The sequence below is a fragment of the Opisthocomus hoazin genome, chromosome Z, assembly GCF_030867145.1.
Source record: "Opisthocomus hoazin isolate bOpiHoa1 chromosome Z, bOpiHoa1.hap1, whole genome shotgun sequence".
Lineage (NCBI taxonomy): Eukaryota > Metazoa > Chordata > Aves > Opisthocomiformes > Opisthocomidae > Opisthocomus > Opisthocomus hoazin.
In genome coordinates this window covers 53454308-53479122 of record NC_134454.1, presented here as the reverse complement: position 1 = coordinate 53479122, position 24815 = coordinate 53454308, and the positions used below count along the sequence as shown (strand labels likewise).

Below are 24815 nucleotides of genomic sequence, written 5' to 3'. Positions count from 1 at the left end.
ATTTTAAAGTAGGCCACAGGAGTCATTTATATATATCTGAAAAGAAAAGTGTGGGTTTGAATAATCCTTTTTGTTGCACAACTTGGTCCAGCTTTTGCCATTCCCCTTTTGTTTAATTTCATTAAGATCCCAATCTTACACTTTTCCTTGTGATGCTCTTTAAAAGAAAAACACAAATTGCTCAGAGAATGCGGAGGATCAGCAGCTCTATAAGTCTTCTTCCCATTGCCTGGTAGAAGACATTGCTGCTCAAAGTGTGTGAGGAAAAAATATAGCCTTTGTGCGGGCTTGTTTTCCATCTGAAACATCTGTGAAGGATTTCCTAACAAATGTTCAGGTATACAGTTAGTTAATTCATAGCACCTGTGTAATAATAATAATTTTAGCTCTTTACCAAGGACTTTTTTCTGTCAGTTGCTAGCACTACACCTTTTTGTGTTAAATTGACTTGACAATCTTCCTGCCACTGCCTCTGCGGTGCTGCCTGCTGTGTCGAATCTGTTTCAGGGCCATCAGTCACTGGGGTGTTTCCTCATGAGTCTGAGGGTGCCCCAGTATGGTCGTTTTCTTCAGTTTTGGTGACTGAACCATTCACCAGCAGACACCCTCCGCCATAAGCACGTGGTGGCCAGACTGGTTCCTCAGACCGATACGAATACAGACACACAGCTAACTGAGCAGCTAGGGAAGGCACTGGAGGCAGCACAGGACTAGCTGTCTGCGCTGATGCATGCTGAATATGATAAAAATTAGGTGGAAGGGAGTTGTTAGGAAAGCAGGTGGGTCAGTAATGAAACACCAAGTGTGCTCAACCCTGCAAGTCTGAGCCAAGTGGCTGCAGGAGGCTTAATCATCAGAGATGGTGTCTGCTCTATGGTGAGGCCTTTGCCTTCGGGAGGTGGGTAAAGCTGGTGTGTGGGGGTGCATGCAGATATGCACTACCTGTGGAAAACACTGTTTGGTTATCTTGGTTCGTTATAACCCTATAGCAGACGGCACTGGAGCTTTTTGTAATTCTTTGCCACTTTCAAAGGATACTAAGCTGCTTTCCAGTTCTGAAGGACTATGAGCTGAGGTGAGAAAGATGCTCTTATTGCACCCTGCATTTGACTGCGGCAAATGAAGAGAAGTAGGGCCCTGGTCGAAACGCTTAACAGCCAGGGTGAATTGCTCCTTTTCATGAAGTTTCGTATTTTTTCTGCATTTTATTTACCAAGATAATCAAGACTAGAAAATGTTTCCCATTTATCCATAGGAAAATGTTACACCGACATAAATTAGTAAGTTGATATCTGAGCTGGAAACAGATAGAGAAAATGAGGTTGCAGGTCAAAACTGAGAAAGCATTAACACAAAGTTAAACAGTGCAGATAAGAACATGATGGCTACAGTGGAGAGAAACTTTCAGCATAAATGGAAGTCTGAATGTTTGAGCAGCCTGATTTCTGTCGTATGCTGTAGAGGTTATAGAACTAACAGCTTGCCTACACTCGCAAGCCAATTTAAATTAAGATAGATTGTGATTTAAAATGCAGTATTTGTTTCTAAGTAACAATCAGCCATGGACATTTCTAGTCCCAAAATAGAAGTGTTATATGCCTATATGTTTTAATCCCTTTCAAAGATAAACTCTAAAAGGCTGCAAACTGTGATTAAAGAGGAATGTGTGGTGAAATACACCATTCAAGGATAGAGCTTCAGTAGTTAAAGGTAGGCAGATTTACAGGTACCCAGAGAACAACTGAAGGTAAAATGGTGCAAATTAGCAGGACTTTCTGCCAGTAGTTGCAGAAGTGGAACCACAAATTATGGCGAAGGCAGCTTGTGCCATATCTACTCAAACTACCATTTTCTGTGTGCATAGTCTGACTTTGCGCCTGCACCTCCACTTGTTTATTCTGGAACTGGGAACAGTCTAACACGGTCTGTAGGAAAAGACCTCTGAGAAGGGAGCTTTGGGTGTGTCTGCGCTGCCCAGATTACCCGCTGTTTTACAAGTCCACTTCCCCTGGTTCTCTGCAGTGGCTGTGTGGTGTGGCACCCCCGAGATCTCTTGTGGTAGCCCAGCTAGGTGCTTTCCCAGGCAAAAGCCTAATACAGATCAGTTAAAGGTGACCTCAGGGTGGTAGTGGATAAGTGTATAAAATAATTTAATCATATTTGATATTCAGCGCACACCTGTAAGGCTTAAGATAACAGAAAGAATAGTCTTTATTCTGGTTTTTCAGTCAGTTACCAAAAGCCGTAATTTATAGCTACATACAGTACCATTTACGTATGTGCTTGAAACCATCTACAACATTGCCTGCATCTATGACAAATTATATAATTAACATTTGATAAGTATATAGGCATTACATTATTACGTGTATCTGTGTCTGGGGGAAAGGGAGTGATGGATGTAAGCATGTGGCAAAAGACCTGTGAAATACCTTAGCAAAGATAACAGCAGAAAAATCTTCCTCAGGTATGCTGTGAACAAAGATGATGCGAGAGCAGAGGAAAAATTTTATAAATTAATTATCAGTTGAATTAAGCTTCGAGAAAATCTGGGTACACTAAGAGGTTATGGCAGGCATAAAATTCAGCATAGTTCATCCAAACTTTGAAACATATACTTACCTTTCTATTCTCTGATTTTTCCAAGAAATCACACAAAATGAAGGTAAATAAACTGAAATATGAATGTGATGAAAAAGCCTGCTATCGCTGTTATAAATACAAGCTTCTGTTCATTGGTGTACTCTTCAATATGTTTAGCCTACAGACCTGCAAAGTGACTGGGCAGTAAGGTGACTGATACTTCTTGACTATACCAGTGAAATGCTTTGTTAGCTCTGACTTTTAAAGAAGACCTTCTGAATTACTTCTGCTTTTTCTATTGCCATCCTGACATTTCCTCCACAAACCTAGGAGATCGCCAAAGTGTGTTCTGAAGAGCTACCACCTCTGCTTCAGGATGTCTCTGTAGTACTCCCATGATAAGCACTGCAAGCAAAGGGGTGCAAGGGTAGCTCCATTTTCTCTGGTGTTTGCTACCCCACTGGGCAGTGCAAGCCCTTGGGGAAGCAGGAAAGGTGCTCCAAGAGCAACGAAACCTTGGCAAAGTGGGTCTACAGCTGCACTGTGGAGAAGATGTATCTTTCTTGTGTCTGTTGATGTGCATGGGAAAACTCTCCTGGCTCCACCTGATGTTGGTCCCCAGTTAGGCAGTGGCTGCACAGAGGTTTTGCTTTCAACCACGCTGAATACATCTTTCCGGTTTCCTTGTCCTGCCCCTCCTGCTTTTCATTTACACAGAGTCTCTTATTTCATATACGAAATGTTAACTGGGCAGGGTAGGATAGCAGTGGCTGGGTTTGTAGTCCGTAATACCTTTTTGTTACACGTTTGCTCTCAGGATGAAAATGTTAGACATTACTGGTGTGCTGAGAGTGGTCTGGATGTTAATCGGCTTCTCAGCGGTTTTTCATTCTGTAGCATTCCCAGAGGTGTTAAGGTTTGCTGTATCAGAGCTTTCTAAGTGTAGGATTATTACCACATTAGATGTCAGGAATCTACAGGATGTACTCTTAAAAATGCTTTCCATGAACAATAGGTTTAACAAGAATAGAAGTCTCTCTCTTTATTGCAGGAAGCAATGGAATTTGTCTTCTGTTTGCTGTGCCTCACTGTGATACCAAAGGTGCTCCTTGGCAAGAGACAAAGACCTAGATGTGAATACTGATGGCGCAGGGAGCATGCTCCAGGGACAAAGTGTTTTAATATGAAATTGGCAGCTCTGTCTTTTAGCTCTAGCAAAGTAGGAAGTTAAATCCTAGTGGGATTGCTACATCTTTGCACCTCCTAACGGGCCTTGGATTGTGGAACAGCTGAACTGGGCACTTGCTTTCTCCAGCAGGACAGAATAAGAGAGTCGAATTCTGACGTTTTCATTCAAGTGATAAAAAGCCCCACAAAACAAATAAAAAACAACATCTCCCTAATCTTTCACTATATTTTTAAGCATTGCTGTCAGCATCTCAGAGATAAATCTTTTCAGAATTTGCTTCTTTACTTCCTAACCCTTCACCATCTACACTTAACCAAAAATTGTTGGAGGCTGCTGGCAAGCCAAAGAAATCTCCTCGCTTTTCTCAGATTTACACTCCAGAGCCTCAAAATCACTGCAGTATTGCTTTTAGGTAAGAAATGTACATTAAAGTTAAAATGAATTAAAATGAAGGCCAAGGAGGGATTAAAGGATTCATCCAGAGGCACTCAAGGACTTTGTGGTGGAAGTGAAGCTCCTGTGCCATGGTAATGTCCTGTCCATCAGAGCTTCCTTGCTGCCACTGACGGAAGTTAGTATTCTTGCACTCACTTTCTGCAAATACAAATGACTAGGCAAGGCACAAGGCCATGGAAAACAGGCCTGTGAAAGAAGGTCAGTGTGTATTAAACACTGCAGCACATAACAGCTCTTGTCCCTAATGTACTGTTTGCAGAAGGCGGCAATGATGGAGCTCATCTCAAAGACAGGAAGCTCTGTGGAAGCTACAAGATACATCGGGCTCGCTATTTTTAGTTTATTAAAGCTATCTGTTATGTTTCTTTATTGTCTTCAGCTCTCTAGCCTCCTCAGAGATTTGTTACCCTACTCACTGAAAACACGGGCAGCATGCTATTATTCCTCTGCCTTCGTTGTCCCTAGCACATGGGCTGAACGTTTTGGTTTATGGCAGATCCCTAGTGCAAAACAGATGTGAAAGGGTCAAGGCAATGATGAGCTTGGTACCTTCCCAAGAAACTCTTTCCTGATCTTCAAGGGTAAAGAAAAGTTCTCAGCACGGCTTGGGGGGTGGGGTACAGGGGAAAGGCATGGTCTTTTGAGTGTTGTAAGTACTTGTTTCTGGTATGTTTGAGTCTTGCTTTCTTTTTACTATGAAGCCCAAAAGCTAAATCATTGGATATTATTACCTTTATAACAGAGCAAAGTTATCATGCTGCACCTGTGTTAAGGTGCATGCTATTTAAACTCAGGATTATTTTTTTCTGCCTACTGAATTTTGCCTCTTTAGTGGAGCCTTAGAAAAGTAGTTTCCGGAGATCATACTTACTTACTCATGTTGCATTTCACTATCAGCAGCGTTTTTTTCCTCCTTTTATAAAACAAATATGTTCAGAGCTCAACCAAAAAGGCATTTAAATGTGTATAATTCAAACTAGCTGCCCAGACATAACCAGAAATTCATCTGCACAAATTTTGTTACAAGGGAATGGCCCTTGGTGTTCTACCCATTCCATTCCATTCCATTCCATTCCATTCCATTCCATGGTCTGATCTCTGCACCTTTGAAGTTTTATAATTTTGCTACGTACAGTGGGGTGGAATGGTGAGAGAGTTCTTCTGGTGCATAGTCAGCCTTGCACTATGTGCTGGGACATTACATTCTGGGCAGAAGAATTTTCTGTCCAACGCTGAGTAAGAGCATTTGTACAGCTCTTCAGAGGGTGCGGTGAGGAGGAGCTGGCTGGTGTGCATATGTTCAAAAGAAGTATAAAGGTACTGGGCTTCCACCTCGATGCACATGGACTCCTTCTACGTGGCCCCCAATATGTCAGCTTTGGAGAACACTGATCTATGTACAAGGGCAAGACTTCCTATGGAGAGGAAGACTGGTGTGTAAACACCGATCCTCACCCTGCTCTACTGGGATAACTTCAGCTGTTTTTGGATCCTCCATTTACCTTGGAGGATACTATGGTATTGACTGAGGTACTGAGCTTCCCCGTTCTCCCCAGAGTTGTCTGTCCTTAAACAAAATTTAAAAAGCAAACCAGAAGTACTGTTTCATGTTAGAGAGTTTTAGATTTGCGACCATTAGAGACAGCAGTAAGTAAACCAGGCAGATTAGCATAGCCTCATGTTAACAATATTCTTCGTCTCTTTCCCCTCATTTGGAGAATTACTCAGCTTTCGCTGATGAATGAAGACACAATAATAAGAATAAATTATAAATAGAGGAGAAAAATGTGTACACTATGGGATTAAAAGGAAATATTAAAATGGCAGTCAATGAAATCTAGCCAAGTAGATTGAACACGTACTTTCTGAGTTACAAGAGATTTAAACTTGACAGACGAGTGGCTGTTTTCCTCTGTAATCTTGGTAAAAACTGGTCATAACCAGCAAAATGAGAAATTCCCATTACTTTATAGGATGTTTACTTTTGCACTTTGTAACTCTTCCCTCCTGTAATCTTCATCTCCTCCAAAAAAAAAAACTGGGAAAGGGGTATTTCTCCATTAGCTGGAGGTCTGGCGTTGAGAGTGTCTTCATTAGCTGGGACAGCCGGCTACTGCCCCAAATGGAAACATGCTTTGCTGCTCTTGACTTGCCCCACCACTATTAACTTCATGTGTTTGCATGTCCTTAAAAACAATTGTTCTGCACACAGATTTAATGTTAAAATGAGCTGAATTCCGAACTTGGGTTTGTTGGTGGTGAGGGTTTTTTTTCCTGCCAGAATGTGCCTGTTAACACTCATAGTCTTACTGCACAGCTGCCAGCCGCTGCCCCTTGCCACTAGCGCACCAGTACTGTGCCAGATCAATGAAACTACGCTTTCTAGCTCCGTTATACGAGTAAATCCAGAGCGAATTAATTTTCCCCCCTCTCAATCTTTGCCGTCTGAGCGTTGGCCCCTCCCCTCATGCCGGTGTCCCCCCCCCCGCAACGCTGTGGGAAAGAAAGGGGAAGCACCCCTCGGCTCTCTTTAATTTAAATTACCGCCTTTCTGCCCCGCTCCTCGCCCCGGGGGAGCGGAGCGGAGCGGAGCAGCCGGGCGGGCGGTTCAGCCTGCCCGGGAGAGGCGGCTCTCCGAGGAGGGCAGGAGGGAGGGAGCGGGCGGGAGCAGCGGCTCTCGCCGCAAACTCGGCTTTCGGTTTTTTTGTGGTTGTTTCTGGGTTTTTTTTTATGCGGGCTGCCCGTTCCCGCCGGAGCGGTGCCGCCTGCCCCGGGCGGGGGGCCCATCGCCTCCGTCCCGCCGCGCCTGGCATGCGTGAGCGCTGCCGTCCCCACGCAGCAGGCCGCTTCCTGAAGGAGGCTCCGCGGCCGCGGCCGCGCCGCCGGCCCAGCCCAGCCCAGCCCAGCCCAGCCCAGCCCCTGCCCGCGGCGGGCGAGCCCGGCCCTGCGGCGGCGCGGCCGCGGGCGGGATGCGCAGCGGTGGGCGCTGCCAGGTCGGCGGCCGCGGTCCCGCCGGGGTGCGCGGGGGGTCATGAATCAGACAGACGCTCCCCGGCCGCTCAACTGGACCATCCGCAAGCTGTGCCACGCCGCCTTCCTCCCCTCCGTCAGGCTCCTTAAGGTACGGTGGCGGCCCGCCCGCGCCGGGAACCGCGCCCCGCCGCCGGACCGCGGGGAAGTTGACGGGGAGGCGGCCGGTCCCCGCCGCTTCAGCGCCTCGCCGGCACCCGGAGGGGTAGTCCGGCGCGGCACGTTTGCCTGTCGGGGGGGAGAAGGGGGTGAGGGGCGGCGGGTGCCGGTCCGTGCCGCCGCCCGGGGGTGGGGGAACCCGGCCGGGTGCTGGCGGGGCGGAGGAGCGGTCTGCGCCTTTGCCGGCGCGGCTCTGCTCGCCGCTCCGCGGGGTCCGCTGGTCCCCGGGGCGTACCCGGGGGTCAGCCGCCCCTCGGACCGGCCTGCGAGCCGGCAGAAACTACCTCGGTTCGCTGACAGCCGTGCGGAGGGAAGAGGGTCTGCTGGGGGCCGGCGGCGCGGGGAGAGAGCATCAGCGAAACTTTCCGATGGTGGTTGTTTTGTTTCTTTGTTTAAACCGAGTGGCACGGTTCCGACGGTGCTTTCGCAGGTGTTTCTCAACGGGCTTTCCTGGGAGATAGTTACTAATTATCTGAAAAAATTCTTTGGGATTATAGACAGTGGAGGGCTCTTAACCTCATTGCGCAAAGTGCCACTGCTGCTGCCTGTCCCACGGACCCCCTTTTAGAGGCGTCTGTAACTGGAAAGCAAAATGCCTTGAATCAACTTTTCGACGAAAAGAAGGTTACGTTAGACCGGAAAGTCTTCTTTGTTCTTGGAACTTCTTAATTAACTGGATTATACAATGAGCGTTTAAACAAAGTAGTCAGGTCCCTTCAGGCTTCTGCACCTGTGATACGTTTTATAAAATGTTGGACTCGTGACACTAATTATCTCAGTTCATTTTAGGGCTTGACAGTTTGGATTTGAAATTCACATGCAGCCAGGTAAAACATGGCTACTCTAACAGCGTGTTAGAATAACGTTTGATACAACCACTTGATTTTGTGTGGGTAGCTTTGAAACTGGGTCAGTCCTTACAAATGCAAAATACTTGAACAGTAGCGTAGTGCATGATAGTGCACTTAGCAGACATACTATATTGCACATACGGTTATCATATATGTGATGCACAAGTGACCATGCTGTGTCTCATAACAGGTATTTGTCACACCTTGACAGGCAGGGGCTACGCTAGAATAGTATTTCTGTTTCCAAATGAGGTGTATGGCTACTGAGGATGCATTGCGAGCAGCTCCAAAGAACAGAAGAAAGACAAAACTTAGACTGCCGAAGAATCAGAATATAACTAACACAGAACAAATTGGAAAGTGGTGGTCATTCTCTTGCAAAGGATTCCCACTTCCCTCCCTCCCCTCCCCCCCTCCGAAGCAGACATTAGAATATCCATACTCTACAAGTCAGATACATGTAGGAAAACATAATCTTCCTGAGGTGTGAGAAGTCAGATGTGGGGAATTTTATTATCATTCTCAGTATCAGGGGAAAAATCCCCCAATGTCGGCAATATTTCTCTTCTGGCAGACAAATGTTGCCCCCTGTGTATGGTTTCTCTTCACTGCATGTTTCAAGGGTGAACATTGCTATTAATTATTAAAAGAGCTGACTAAAAATGATTTTCTGAAGCTACAGCTACCACCTTTTAGGGCCAGATAGGGAGTGGACCCCGCAGAGTTAACAAGAGCAGGGCAAACCACAAGCGATCAGCAACCTCTGCACGGAGGGGTGTGTGAGGTGTGGGAGAGACCACAGCAAAGGAGGTGGGACTGTGGCACCTCCCTGAGCTGATGAGCAGAGCTGGTTGACTGGAGAGGGAAATGCGTATATCAGCATCTTCAAGGCTCCCAAGCAGCTTAAATTTTTGCTTCCGATACGGACTTCTTTTGTCTTTTACCATTTAACATGTTCAGAGCAAGCAATTCATGTAAGAGCAGGGCCTCGTTGTACAATTCCCCAAAAAATACAATAGTCACCCTGGAGGCATCAACCTGTCACAAAGAGCTGTTAGGGAAAGAGTGTGAGCGGCATTAAATTACCAGGTAGGCAGTATAAATATTTTCCTGTTTTTCCTCAGGGAATCTGAAGATTTTTATGTGTACAAATTCACTCATCAGACGGATGTCTGTATTCTTTTCTCTTTTGTGTCTTTGTCCAAAATATAAAGAAAAAACCCTTTTCTTCCTAAATGAGAAGTGCTCCTTAAAAATCCACAAACATTGGAAAGGCAAGTGCAATAATCTAAGCTCATTTTTTAATTGCCCAGTTTCCAAATGGATTAAGTGGTCTTAAGGGCTAATGCAATGTTGTTTCATAGTAGATCCTTTTTTGATACAGCCTTTCTCTGCAGAGAATGCCCTCAATGACAGAACTAACTTCGCAAAAGCTGATGTGTAGTGGCACATTTTTATTATTATCTGCTTTATCTATGGTTGACAAACTCTATTTCAATGTACATTGTAAATGTATTAAGAGTAAGAGAATGTGAAATATTGATGAGTCTCTGTCATTTCCACACTTTATTTCAGTCTGCCAAAACAAAACAACTAAATCACATCATGAAGTTCAAGAATGCACATTTGCCTGAACTTGTGAAAATGAGAAATAGCGGAGATTTCCTGTTTTACACAGGAATAAATCACTGTGGCTTGACCTGGACCTTGGCAATAAGCAGAACAAACTTTTAAATTAATTCCATGTCTTCTCAGTGAGAAGTTTAAAGTTCTTCTCCTGTGGATGTAATTTTAAATGTAGTAGCAGTGCTTTCACACTGATGGATCTAAGTAAACACTGGAATCTAGGACTTGCATGGCGGCCTCTCACTTTGTGTTACTCACTAACGAATCTATAGGATTGTCTTGAAATGGCTGGTTTAAAATAAATAATAAAAGGTGTTATTCAACAGGTAGGCTACACTCTTATTCCATTCTGTTGAAATGGTGTGCAGTGCTCAGTTGCCTGAACCAATGTTTGATATGGCTCTGGCCACAGTGGCCTCATTTGATTTAGATAAACTAGGATCATTTGCAGAAGCTGTCCAGCTTTGCTCCCTGTGCTTTTCTTCCAGCAGTATGTTCCTGTTTTAACCCACTTCACTAATACCCTCATGTTTAGGTATGGTTTTATAATCCTATTTTCCCATTTTTTTCATTTTGTAACAGGCACACAGCATACTGGGAGCAGTACTTGAAGTACAGGTTGAAACAAATTATTGGAGAACATTTTTACGACTCATGTCATCAGCTCATCCTTCACTGCTCCCGTTTTTTCCCCTAATAAATATTTCCTGTAGCATGTTCCGTGCTAGTACTTTTTTTCAGTTGTTTCAGTATGCTTAAACACATGATAACACATCATCTAATGTCTTCCGATCTGAAGTAAGAGGATTAAGAAGGGCCTTGAGTACAGGTGCAGGGGAGGGTGGCTTTGTGCAGGGAGGTGAACCGTCATTCTCCTGAGACAGTCAGGTTAGTTTCCAGAGGTGGCTTTCCAGCAGTGGCTCATTCAGCTTCTGTTTCTCTACCTGAGTTCTGAGGCTTGTTTCTTTGTGCATTTGGCCAAGGTCTTGTTGCCTTGATACTTTTTAATTTCTTTTAAGGAAGGGTTAATATTAGTAGCAAGCAGTCCTGATCCACAAGGTGCCCTTGTGTGTGTAAGAGCTATTGTTCCATTTGCAGAAAGCTCTGATAGTCACGTTTCTGTTTGTTTTATGGCGGAAGAGATTTTCTGAGTCTCCACATGTGAGAAGAAGAGAGTGCCTCCCCAGAAAGGAAGCAAAGTCCAAATGGCAAGGTTTAGAGAAAACAGACATTTTAGAATAATGTTGTATGCTCCTAAAAAATTAACGAATGACACAGTACAAAAAACTTTGCTCAGGACCCTATGCCCTAGGAGAGACTGCAGATGTTGGACTTCTGCTTGGAACAGATATGATACATGACATGGGATAGAAGACTAAGCAACACACAAAAAAACCCCAACACCAAGAGCAGACAGGGGATTGAAAAATAAAAGGTCCACAGTGTGCAATAAGCTTAACACCAGAAAATGAGAGACATGCATGTGTAGAAGTACAGTACTAAGTATTTGGAAAGCAAGACTACGAAAATTTTTTTGTAATTAATTTCATTTGCATATCAGTAAGTAAATTTGGAAGGCAGGAACTTTGGAAGGGCCAGAGGAAAAGAAACAGACTGAATCAGAAGAAACACTGGAGAAAATGTTTTGGTCAATTTTTCCCAGTATACGGCTCAGTAAAAATGCCTGCTCACCTCTACCAAAAACATACAAAGAACATTTACCCGACCTGGACAGCAGCCTAATTCAGCTCCAAGAACTGCTGCAAGCTTAAAGAGACCAGATACGAAATTTCTTACCAAAAGAGAAAGTAGATCTTATTTTTGTTAATTATTTTTATTTGATTACCCTACAAAGGATGCATAAGGTATCCCCAGAGAAAGCTAAAAAGCTAAAAAATGGTTCATTAGAATGAGACACAGCTTCTTTTAAGTGTGACAACATATACATATGAAATTCCGAGTGGGCTGAAATATGTGAAATAGAAGTATGGACAATATTTTTCTTGCTACAACATGTTTGGCTATGTCCATAAAGAAAGTGTCTGCAGCAATGAAGACTGAGAAATACATGACAGGCTTTATTAAGGTACATGGTGAAATACCACACTGTTCAACAGCTTAGATTGGCTAAAATCTCATTGCTATTTGATTACCAAACACAGCTTTATTTCCAGATACTTTTAAAAAATCTGATTTGGTAAACTGAATGAAAAATTTGCTTCTTCAGAATGATGGAACAATGAAATGAGTTCTTCATAAAACAGTAAATATTTATGCTTCTGAACCTCTAATGTGAGAAAAAGTGTCTGTAAGAGAGGAGAAAGCTGCATCTTTTGGAGCTGATTTTATTCCTCACGTGAATTTAAAAAAAAAAAAAAAAGAGTTATTGAACTGATAGATTAGTCCTATAACTCAGGGAAGATACTTTTAGTTAATTTACCATATCCACCTTCCAAACTGCAACAAAATGAGAGGACAGGTTTACTAAGTCTCGGCTGAAAAATTGAGATACTTGGAACAAATCCTAATGCATACTCTTATCATTAGTGAGCTGTGCACTAAATGTTTCTGAAAGTAATGTGCACATTACCGACAGTAAAATGAGGACAGTAATTTACCTGTGCCTGCACTCAGCTGCTTACTGACTTAAATTGTAATAACACATAAGCCACCACTACGCTTCCTTCAGGAGGATTTGATGCATTCTGGAAAGTAATGACAGTTCAGCTCTTAGGATGAAAGTGCTTGAAACACAGACATGTAGAAAATACCAGTCAATGCAATAATTTTCTTGTAAATTCACAAATAGAAAAACTAGTCACACCTCTTGGTATGGTGGGATGCTGTATACAGTATGAAAGATAGATGAGTTCTAAGAGTGCATATAATGTTCAGGAAGAAATAGTTTAGTAAATAAACTTCTGTTTTCCTGCCAGAAAGATCATAGTCATATCTATTACAGTTGTAACAGATGTTGCGTGTTTTTGACTCTAATTCACAGATTTTCTGGGGTGCATTATTTGTCCTTAGAAGCCCAGAAGCCATGTTACGGTGTATGATTCTGCTTTCTGTTTCGTGTTCTGCTACTGTGCCATTACTTTCATCATTTAAGGATGGCAGGAAAGAGACCTGGCTAGAGCATTGCTGTATCTTTGCAGTCTTTTCCTTCATCATCCAGAAGTTCATTGAACACCCCAAATCAGGGGAGCAATGAGTGTTGCAATGTAGCTTCTCGGCACCTTTGCGTAGGTATGCTTGCCTGTGGAGGCTGCACCTCTTGTACTTCACATATTATAACCAAGCAGTGGCCATGTGATGAAGACATTTTACAACTGGGGTTGAAGAACTAGTAGCCTTTTGGTGGGTTGCACATTCCCAAAAGCTGCTTATTTCTTGAAGTTGTGCTTCTCAGCAGGGGTGACATGAGCTGATCCTTCTTACATGGCAACTGAGCATTTTCATGTGTAAGGAGTTTCTGACAGATTATGCAAGTTCATTTCTTCTGGAAGGGAAGGAAATGTGGAAGCTGATAATGATTTTTCCCTTTTTATATACAGAAGCAGTCACTTTGTGTGGTTAATTCTTTGGTGCAGTGTACATTTTGTGTGTGATCTAAGGTGAATCAGAGCTTGTTGGCAGTTTGCCTTGTTGACTGAATCTTTTCCATGGATATGACTCAGAGTGGTGACCACTGACTTGGAAGTGAGGTAGCAGCAAATCAGTTTCCATAATATCCCAATTAAGAAAAAAGAAAGGGAGAAATCAAAAGAAAAAGCCTAGCAGTAGAAGTTGTGTTTCCATGGGATAGCCTACATATGAAAGAGGTAGACACATCAGTGGAGTTTTGAAGGAGGAGACTGTAGTCTACTAATTTCATGTAGAGGGAAAAGTGGTTTTGACTTTCAGGTTGGAAAAGGCTGTGTTAATGCAAATTTCTTCTTTCAAAACAGAGAATTTTAGAAAAAAATGGCTTTTGTTTCTAGGTATGTCACCACCATTTGCGTGTTTTTCAAGAGGAAGTGATAGAAAAGATAATACTAAATTTTCAATCTTAATGCAGCGGCTAAGGTACAAAAATACGTGGCTGTCTTAAAGATCCTGCAATGGCTACAGATTTTTATCCTCTTCCACATCAATATTATTTTGCAGTGCTTTCCCTAAATCCAGCTGTTTCATTAGTGTCTTTACCTTCATCTTAGATAATACAGTGGAGTTTTGCCTTCTTCTGGGATGCATGGCCAGTCGGCTCTCATAATGATCGTGAGGTGTCAGAGAAGTTATCCAGGGTTGTCCATGTTTCCTGCATGCAGAAGGACTTGGCTCATAAATGATCTCTGCTTCCCAAGAGGCTCAGTCTTTCCAGATTTGAATATTCACAGGATGTGGCAAGTGGCCTCAATTCCCACTGGCCTTTGCAAGAATTGAGAATATATGAAACACTGCAATAAACTTGCCTATCAGAAATCTTCCTAATCTGTGATGGCGTGAGAGATGCTTTATGGTCTTGTTTCCAGAGAAACTGGAAGAAAAAGAGAAGTAATGTTTTTGATGTATATTAACAGAATATTAAAAAATTAAGGCTGTTTCTGCCTTAAACAGATGCTATTGTTTTAAAATAAACTGTAAAATGCTACTAAGTATAGAAGTCATGTAAACAAGAGGCTACAAATACAATACTGCTTAATGTGTGAGTGCAATCCTGTATTAACAGCGTAAGATTTCAATGTTGTTCTGCAGTACTGTTCCTTATGTTTGAAAGGGTGCCATGTGAAAAATTCAGGCCATGAGACTGTAAAGTGAAGTTGAGTGGTTTTATTCCACCTGAATTGCTAACCAGACTATGCTACAGTGTAAAAAGAAATGCCCTTGGGGCACTCTGGAAATTTATGTCAAAGCCGGTAATAAAGCATGAAATAAAATCAGTTCATCAAAAATATCTCTTATCCCCCCAAATAATACGATGACATGAAACAGTCTGACAAAGTGCTTTTAGCAGTGTCAAGAAAGTTACTGAAGAAAATATCAGGATTCTTATAATGTAATTAAAACAATCATTGGGCTGATTTTACATTAGTGAGAAGGTGAGTGAGTGAAAACGTTGTCTTTTCAGTTGCCATTTTCTTCACCTGTTGTTGGTAGATGCAGAGGGCAGATGTAGTCACTTACTGAGCCATCACAATTAAGAATTCCAGGAGGATACACCTCATTGTTTGGTTACGGAAGGATGCCATTTTTTGAAATTTGTGGTTTACTGAATTGGCATGGCATGTTGCTGCCGGGTCTGCTGTAATGCAGCGTCACACCTCAGTTTCCCAGTGTAATGGCTTGACGTACATTTTTGCATGCACCTAGAAAGACAGACAAAAACTACAAGTGGAGGGACTGATTACAGGGTACCCTGAGGACTTCCAGACTGACTTTCCTATGATTGTATGTCGAATTTTCTAAGTTTTCTGAACCGCAGAAGGTATTTTCCAAATACATTCTTGTTCAACTTTTGGGTTCACTACTTAAAATTACTAGGGGTTGTCTTATGCAGGAGGCCATATTTGGTGAACAGTGTTTTTCCTGGCTGCAAATTCTGTGTTATCACACGAAAACTGTGAAGATCTGCACAACCTCGCCATAATACTACTGCTTTTCTGAGCCTTTTTCCTACGTTTCTGCCCACCTCCCTGCTGGCGCTTTTCCTGAACTGCATCACTCCAAGCAGTTTTCTGACATTTAGCTGCTTAGCCTCTATTCACAGAAGGAATAATGGTGCCAGGTTACGATGGCAATAATGATAACAAATAATTTGCTACATGCAGTCCAGCAAATGAGCCATCTAAGGAAGAGGTCAACTCCCTCTGCCTGGAGGAAGGGTAGATCAAGCATCAAGATTGCCCAAAACTCTTGTTAAGACAAGCACAGTGGTAGTTTAAGGTATCCTTTTGGTTTTGGATATGATGGCTGTAATTTTGTATTGTCTTTGATATGTCTGTTTGCAAAGTAATACTGCTTGGAAGCCAAATACTTTTTAAAATTTTTCAATTCAAATCCAACTTTATCTTAAAAAATAATATGATGCAAATTCTTTAGAGGATCTACACTTACTCTCTTCTGTAAGAACAGGGTAAATTGTGATACATCATGAAAAGAGACCGTCAAAAGTTGTTTATCCTATCCTGCCACTAGCAGGACTACTTCAACATGCATAATTTCTTACAGGCATTTTTCTAAGTTCCTAATGCCATAACCCTCACAGGCAGTCTTTTACATTGGCCCTGTCTATGCCATCAGAAATATTTTTCTGTGGTGTCTGCCTGGATCTTTCCTGCTGCACTTAAAGTCTACGATTTCTTGTTTTCCCCACTATGAGCAGAGGGGGCAGATGCAGCAGCCTTCTGTGCTTAAAAATTCTTGTGTTGTGTTTGGAAATGGGCTAGTTTAATAGATCCGTTCATGACATATGGCTCTTTGTCATCTTCCAACATAGATTATTAGATTATTTATTCCATTATTTCCTTTGTGAAAGTTAGACTAAGATCTCCTTGCTGCTTGCTTTTTTCTCTCTTCCGTCATCAGGTGTCTTATTTGAAAGGCCAGCAGGGACGCGAGGGACTCCTGCTCAATCTTCCATGCTAATCTTAGCTCTATAAACTGGGGAAGGGTTGATAAGGAAACAGAAGGTATCACAACCCTCCTTCATTTGTATCTCTTGCAGCGACTAAATAACGATTCCCTTAAATTGCCTACAAAGTCTTTCTGATTTAACTGACTTTACAAGAACGTGAGGTGACTAACAACTATCAGTCTTCACAGAGAGCTTGACGAGTGGGATGGGACAATCACTTTCTATTTGCACAGTAGAAATATTCTTTTTGTATCTTTGCAGAATAACAAAACCAGTGCTTTTTAGTGGTCGCATTAGCAAAGGAATTTTAAAACTAGGTGTGGAAGACAATCAGCAGCACAGTCCCTATTAAGGCACTGAACTTCAAGCGTATGTGCTACCTTTATTACATACAAATGAGGAAATTTAAAGTTTATATGCATTCCTCTTGAATAAAAAGGTGATTTTGATCCTTCTAACACAAATTTGGAGGAGGGGAAAAAACAAAAAAGATTTTAAGAGGTATCCTAGTGGGAAATTATATGTGATCAGGTTATTTTATCCTGATACATGTGATTATTTAAGAAGAATTTAAAGATAAAGATCTGATCTATCAAGCTGAAAATATCCTGTGCAGTTTCTTATTGACGCTAACTGTGAGCTTTAGCTTATTCAAGATGGGAATAGTAAATTGTTCAGAGGATTGCTTCCACTTAGAAGCTGCTGGCTCCTATTACTAACATCCAAGGATGAGTTTTTTTCTTTTGGTTACTTTTATTTTGTAAGTAGTGGAACTTTCCAGTTTTATTTAACGTCCAAAAATTCTCGGGCATTATTTAAATGTCCCATGATAAAATGGATGTCTGTAGAGTTAGAACAAATGAGAACAACTACTTGTTCACCCAGTATTGCAGCTTGTCAGGAGTGTGACTACAGTAGGAAGTATTGAAGGAAGTACTGAAACAGAGCAAATAGTTTGCTTCGAATTATCTGACGAATGTAGTATCTTGGTGCCATGAAATGTATTAGCACAGGTAGTTTCTATTAATTTATTTAGCACTCATCTGAAATCCAATTGAATCAATGAAGACACTTTAACAAATTTTTAGGGCTCGTGACCGTTATTTGCCAGATAGCAGAGCCTGAGGTTTGAAGCATAAACACTGTAATAGTCCTGGATATGTATAATGTACATTACATTATTTTGATTCAAGACTGGGCATATGTTCAGTTATCTCTACTGCAAATAGTTGTGTGCATAACTAATACTGCAGAACTTTTCCATATCAAATCCTAAGTCTGCTCTCCCCTTAAAGTAAATGAGGAGGGCAAAAAGCTGAAACAAACTACTTAATATGATTAAATAAAGCATAGCTGCAGAGAAGTATGTGGAACATTTATTAATTAAATTGATTAACAGCATAGCATAGAAAAAAATTACTTTTGCATTTTCTTTGAGCAATGAAGATATGCTCATTAGCCATGGCAGTTCTAGCTTCTGGCCCTTGTTTGTGTTGATGCAGTCACAAAATGGCATTTTATTACAGCTAAACCATAGTAATGGTGGAGCGTATGCTCCTAGTGCTTTGGAATTGGATAGTGAAGTATTCTGCTTCAGCTTGTTTTATGGAATGCGCTTTATTTCAGTATCAATGTGATCACTTAATATGATGTTGCTTCAAGCCTTGATAACTAGATTCTTTGTGACAGTATCCCAACCCTAATTCTACTCTTTGCACTTGTTAGTAAATGGTTATTTGAAAGGCAGAGGTCATTTCGTGTCAGGAACATGAAACCGTGTACAACCATAGCAGCCTGTTATCTTGTTTCCTCAAAATCACTCAAAACCACGAAGATGAGGGACTTATAATGTGTCTGTATCAAAACTTGCTCCACTAAAATTTTAGCTCTTTCTGCATTTCCTGTTCTGTGCTTCCATGATGCAATAGGCTATGACTCTGAATTTCACATTTGAGGTCTTCCTCCGATACTCAAATTAGCTGTCAATAATACACTTGCTTCTTGCTGTGGGGGCTTTCAACTTCCCACTGGAGGCCACAGGCAGCATAACATAATGAACTTGTTTCAGTGCAAACAAGAAAGATTCAGTAAGGAATGAGATACCCATAATTAATTCAGGTAGTTGATATGTGATCTGAATACTTTGTGAATACATAAAAGCTAAAGCACATTATGCTTAAAGCAGCAATTATTATTATATCCCACTTGTTTGGATTATGTACATATTAGTAGATCTCTGCTTGTACTAGATTTTTTTCAAATTCCATTCATGAAAGTGGGTTATTTAAAAATAAAAAATTGAAGTAGGTTAGCAACAGAAGTATTGACAAGATGTCATACATGAAATAAAGCAGGTTAAAAAAGAAAAGTTAAGATTAACACAGTCTTTGAACTTCATGCACAGAATAAAAGACAAATACATTTTAGAATGTCATATTACTACTATCAGTTTGTTGCAGAAACTTTATCTAATCAAGTTAATCTTTTCAATAGCTGCTGTTTGCTGTCTCCTTCCTGATCTCGTTCTGGAGATAGCAGATTACTAGTCCCAGATATGAGCTAAAATTAGTTAGCTCATCCACATATACTTAGAAACATAGAATCCTAGAATATCTCAAGTTGGAAAGGACCCATAAGGATCGTTCAGTCCAACTCCCTGCTCCTCGCAGCACTACCTAAAACTAAACCATATGACTAAGAGCATCGTCGAGATGCTCCTTGAATTCTGACAGGCTTTGTGCCGTGACCACTTCCCTGCGGACCCTGTCTAAGTGACCAATCACCCTCTCAGTAAAGAACCTTTTCCTTATGTCCAGTCTGAACTTCCCCTGACACAGCTTCATTCCATTTCTTCATGCCCTATCGCTGGTCACCAGAGAGAGGAGATGAGCAGCTCCCCTCCACTGCCCTCTGTGAGGGAGCTGTAGACTGTGATGAGCTCAGCCTACTCTGAACAAGCCAAGTGACTTCAGCCACTCCTTATAAGTCTTGCCCTCGAGGCCTTTCACCATCTTGGTCACTCTCCTCTAGACACACTCTAGTAGTTTGATGTCCTTCTTATGCTAAAGTGCCCAAAACTGCCCATAGTACTCGAGGTGGGGCCTCAGCAGTGCAGTGTAGAGTGGGACAATCGCCTGTCCTGACCGGCTGGCGATGCTGTGCTTGATGCACACCAGGACGTGGTTGGCCCTTTTGGCCGCCAGGGCACACTGTTGACTCATATTCAACTTGCCACCAACCCAACCCCCCAGATCTCTTCCTAGGGGGCTGCTCTCCAGCCTCTTGTGCCTCTGTTTGTATGTAGAACCAGGATTAGTCTGTCCCAGGTGCAGAATCTGGCACTTACTCATGTTTAATTTCATACTGGTGGTGATTGCCTAGCTCTGTAGTCTGTCCAGATCTCTTTGTAAGGCCTCTCTACCCTTGAGGGAGTCCACAGCTCTTCCTAATTCAGTATCATCAGCGAACTTACTTAATGTACATTCAACTCCTGCATCCAGATCATTTATAAAAGCATTAAAATATTACTTGACTTCCCAATCGCTATTTTACTACTAGAAATAGTGGTGGAAACTGGAGTTCATGGTGGACAGCAAGGTTGAACATGAGGCAGCAGTATGCTCTTTCAGCAAGAGGGTCAGCTTCATCCTGCACTGCATTAGGACTGGAGCCAGCAGGGGTCAAGGGAAGTGGTCCTTTGCCTCTATTTGTGAGACCACATCTGAGTGCTGTGTTCAGTTCTGGGCTCCCCAGAACAAGAAGTATGTGGACATGTTGGAGTGAGCATGGTGGAGGCCACTAAAATAGTCAGGGAGTTTTGCACATGACATGCAAAAGAGAGATGGGTTTGTTAAACCATAGTAAGGGAAGGTGGAGGGGAGATCCTGTTTCTGGCTTTCAATACCTGAAAACAGGGTACAGAGGAGTTAAAGCCAGAGGTTTTTAAGAGATGCAGATTGTCAGAACAAGAGTAATGGACACAAGTCAATGTGATGATGTTTAAGCTCTGGAACAGGTTGTCTGGAGAGGCTGTAGATGTTCTGTCCTTGGAGATGGTCAAAACTGAGCTGTACAGGGCCTGAGCAACCTGATCTAAGTGGAGCTGTCTGGCAAATTGTGTTTTTCAGATTTGATATAGTTTGCAAAGTGGAGCAAAAACTGTTAATCTTCAGAGAAAATATGCTTGGTTCTACAGGCATCTCTTCTGTTTTAAATGTGGGCAGAGATATATTTTTAAACACTTTCTTAAGCAGTGTACAACAGCACTGCAACTGCTAGGCTGTTATCACAGGAGCTTCTTGAATTCAGGAGTTGTCAGAAGAGTCTTCTGAAGTTATTCTCCATGCTTGGTGGCAGCAGATGTATGAAGGGTCAAAGGTGACAAACTTCATATGTATTGTGTGGATGCGGAGCAGAGTGGTTTCTACGCACACATTACATTGCATTTATGTTCTGGAGTTGTTTTTGCTGTAGCAGCTTTGCAGCCAAGTGTCTCACAAATTTGTTTGGATGGGTGATTGCATCACGATTGTAGAAACTGATTTACAGCAACAGACAGCTTTCAGAAAGTTCAGACAGGCATTGTGTCTCTGACTTCAGCATGCTAGTGGTTGAGCTAGCAATTTGTATGAGCTACATGCTGTCAAGCTGTTTATCTGTGACCTACTTCATTTCAAATTGAGTATTTATGCATAGTTGTGCACAGTGGGGCTATCACTAATTTCTTGGAAAGGACTTGTTTTGATAAATCTTTATGAATAGTGCTAGGAACCACTGGCAGCGATGGTGGAGGAAGCATCCCAACAGATCCTGAGGCAGTTTTGTCTTCAGGCTCTGGCTATCTGCTTCCCAGAGAGAAGCACAAGGATTCTGATTGTCAGTTAACAATGAGGTTGTGCTGCTGCAGCCATGCCAGCAAGGATGGTAGGAAAACGACATGCAGGATGAGGAAGGAAAAAGTGTCTGGGGTCTTAAGTGTTTTGGGTCCCCTTTGGATGATGCTGCTACCTGCTGCAGAGGCAATGGTTGATACAGGGCATGGCTGGGTAGGAACTGGGTCCCTTTTGGGCAAACTGAGAGGCTCCCAAAGCTGTGGGAGCCAGGTCTGACAGAGGCTTCAGCCTCTGGGGAAGGTCAGCACTGGCCATCTCAATAGAAATGGCCTCAGTCAGCCCTAAGGTGTAGTAGGCTCACTGCCCCAAGCTCAGTTTACACAGACAACTTCATGATTTGGACCGTCTACCATGGCCATGGGCACAAGGTCACAGTGCCCAGCGAACTGCTCCAGGGCAGTGCATGAGGGTGTGGAGACAGGGACTGCTGTGGGGGCAGGAGGTGTTACACAGAGGCTTGCAGGGCTGTGACCTGCCTCTCTGTCACATCAAGCCTTGAGCATAGGCAGCCAATGCCCTAGGAGCTGGGGAAAAAAGCTTGCAGAGGAGGCTTGTAGAGAAAGATGGTTTCTGGCTGGTAAGGGCAATCAGAGTTCAAGGCCTTGGACAAACCCTTGTATGGGGATGCAATAGTGATCAAATTTTGGAGGAGGAAAAAAAAGAGCAGAGAGGGGCTTTCCAGTCTAACTTGAATCAATGTGTCATTCTGAATGTTTGCTCTGTAAAAGAACTTAAAGCAATCTAGTAAACTGAATGTCTCCTTAATTACCAGCTATCTTTCCCATTTTCTTTAGACAGGCAATTTCAACACCATTATTTGTACAGGTTTATTATACATGTACACTCAGTTGAAGTGCATTTTGGAAAATGTGAATTGTATTTTACAAAGAATTTTCCCTGAAGATAAATATATAGTAGAAAATTTTTTATGAATAACTATTCCCTCTTACAGGCGGTATTGATATCACCAAATTTTCAGGGTAAACTGCTAAGCAGCCATTAGACTGTGGCTTTTTCTCAAGGAGCTGTACTGTGTTTGAAGCATAGATCAAGGTATTAATATGGAAAATACAAGTGAAAGTTTTTCTACTTTAGTGAAAATACAAATTCAGTATTTTCCCTACACTATCAACCTTGCTGTTGCATTTTTGAAGGAAAACGTGTGTGGTATCTTTCTGAAAAGCTTAAGAATTGTTCCTTCAGTATTGTTATTGGGGCTCATACCCATCAGTTGCTGTTTGTTTGTAGGTCAGGCCTCTTTTTTTCTTATTGCTACACATTCCATCGCCTGAAGTGTTTTTCTCTTAAGCCTACTGTGTACTAATAAACCAGTGCTGCTGAGGAATCACTCAGCTGTAGCTGAGCTGGATGTATTCGCCTTGTAGTCATAATGCTAGCTATGACATTGCACCTTAGCATGATTGGAGCTACAGTTTCAAGCAGGCTATATGATGTAAGAGATCAAAAGTATAGCTATTAGGCTTGTGCTAGAAGGAAAATAAAATCTGTATCCACCAAATATATTTTTGCACAGCAGAGCAAACAAGAAGTCCTCAGAAGTTTCCAGCCTGCTTATAGCTCTGTACTGAGATACTGAAACTCAAGTCTTCTGACTCAAGGTGGTTTCAATTGCTTTGGAAGGATTATCTCCCCTTCCTCCTTCTTCTCTCTTCCCAGGAACTGGCCAGAGGCTGTTTTCCTTTTCTTTGCCTCTCCTTGAAACATAATCTAGTGACTGTACCTGGAAGCAAAGTATTAACTCACAATCAGTTCTGAAGGATCACAGAGGATTCCTTCTGAAGTATTGTAGTAGCAACACCTGCATTTATTTCAAAAGCTGGAAGATCTAGTCAGATAATTACATTTGTGAAGCATGGAAGATTAATCACCTGTTAAGTTTATGCAGCTATATCCAGCCAGATGACATACGAGTTATTCACCAGTTATTTACCAGGCCTTGGGCATCAATGATGCTTTGAGCTCTGCTGTTCTTTTCCTTTGGCATAAGACAAAGGGTTTTGTGAGGAATGAATGTGTATTAATTAGTTGTTATTATTATTAATAATAACTCAGCTAAATATAGAGATCTGCAATATACTGAAGGTCAGATCATATGATTTATTTTTTGAATGGCTTTGAATTCTTTAAAGATGCTAGAAATGGATCTCATTTTTCTTTTTAAAACATTTTGTCAACAGGAGGTGAAAACAAAAACTCATTGCAGTGAATTAGAAGGATGATTTCCTCCTCCATATTTGAATGAAAACAGAGACAGAGGAATATTGTTTTTGTTAGTAAATATATCGTCTGTTTTATGACAAAATATAGCAGTTCTGGTAAAATTCAGGTAAAAAAAAAATTGTTGGACTCCTAATTAAGTTACTGTTTGTATCATTTGGTGTGTTTAAATATAATGTGCTCTACCAGTAGTCATTATTACCATTGACAATTAGATGCTAAGAAACATAACCTTTCAATATTTTACCAACTGGTGTTTGGGTTTGTACTCAGGAAAAGTAGTAGGACTCCAGAACAGTGTCTTCTCTAGTTTGTGGTGCTTCCATGTTGTAAGAGCCAACAAATTTAAGACTGATTAATTGACTAAGAAATCTTGAAAGAGAACTCAAAGGAAGAAAAAGGTAGCATTAATGATTCAATAGGTGATTCTATGAGTTGTGAGCCGGTAAACTGAACCGATACTTCAGTGTAGTGTTAGATGGACTATGTAGCTTTTTCTGATGGAATGTAAAAAATAAGGTTCAGCGCATTCATGTAATCACTAAGTACCCACAGTTGTGTCTTGGGCAAATTTAATGTTTTGCACATTACATAAATAATTTGGGGTGGGTATGTATTTGTCAGCTTTGAACGACCTGTATTTCAATGGTAAGAAAGTTTACCTAATAATCTGCATGTTCCAGCCCAGACCTAATGCTTGCTTGTGACAGAACACACGGTTTGCACAGGTAATTCATTCTTTGTTGAGTTTTTTTTTGTTTGCTTTTTTTTTTTAAACCTTCACGGTGAAAGATGACAAGTTTAAGTTACTGTCTCCAAGACCATGCAGAATGAAGATATAAATTAACTATTTATGAGCTATGAGTCTCTGGCAAAGAAAATGAAGAGTTTCTGATATAGCTACCTTAGAAATTTCTTTTAAAATGTGAAAGTTAGATACATACTTATGAAACCTTAATTAAATTAAAATTATCATCAGGATGTAAGAGCAATAATAATAACAATCTGCCTGTTCTTAATCTTTGCAGCAATCGCACAATGATACATGTAACTGAGCTGAATAAAACAAGATGCTGTATTTCCCATACCCAGTATGTGTGCATAAACAAACAAATGAAAAGCAGTCTAAACAAAATGAGCTTAACCTAAACTCTAATTTTGTCCTAAGGGAAAAG

The 24815-nt window shown here is 41.7% G+C and overlaps 1 protein-coding gene across 4 annotated transcripts in view; it reads left to right on the top strand.

Annotated features, from left to right (window-relative positions):
* Nucleotides 1-7193: 7193 nt before the first annotated feature.
* TRPM3 (transient receptor potential cation channel subfamily M member 3) overlaps nt 7194-24815 on the top strand; it is a 299284-nt gene continuing 281662 nt past the window's right edge. For all 4 annotated transcript variants that reach the window (XM_075410530.1, XM_075410529.1, XM_075410528.1 and 1 more), the window contains exon 1: nt 7194-7349. In XM_075410530.1, coding sequence (XP_075266645.1) covers nt 7260-7349 — 90 coding nt within the window. In that variant the 5' untranslated portion in view covers nt 7194-7259. The remainder of the gene's footprint in view (nt 7350-24815) is intronic.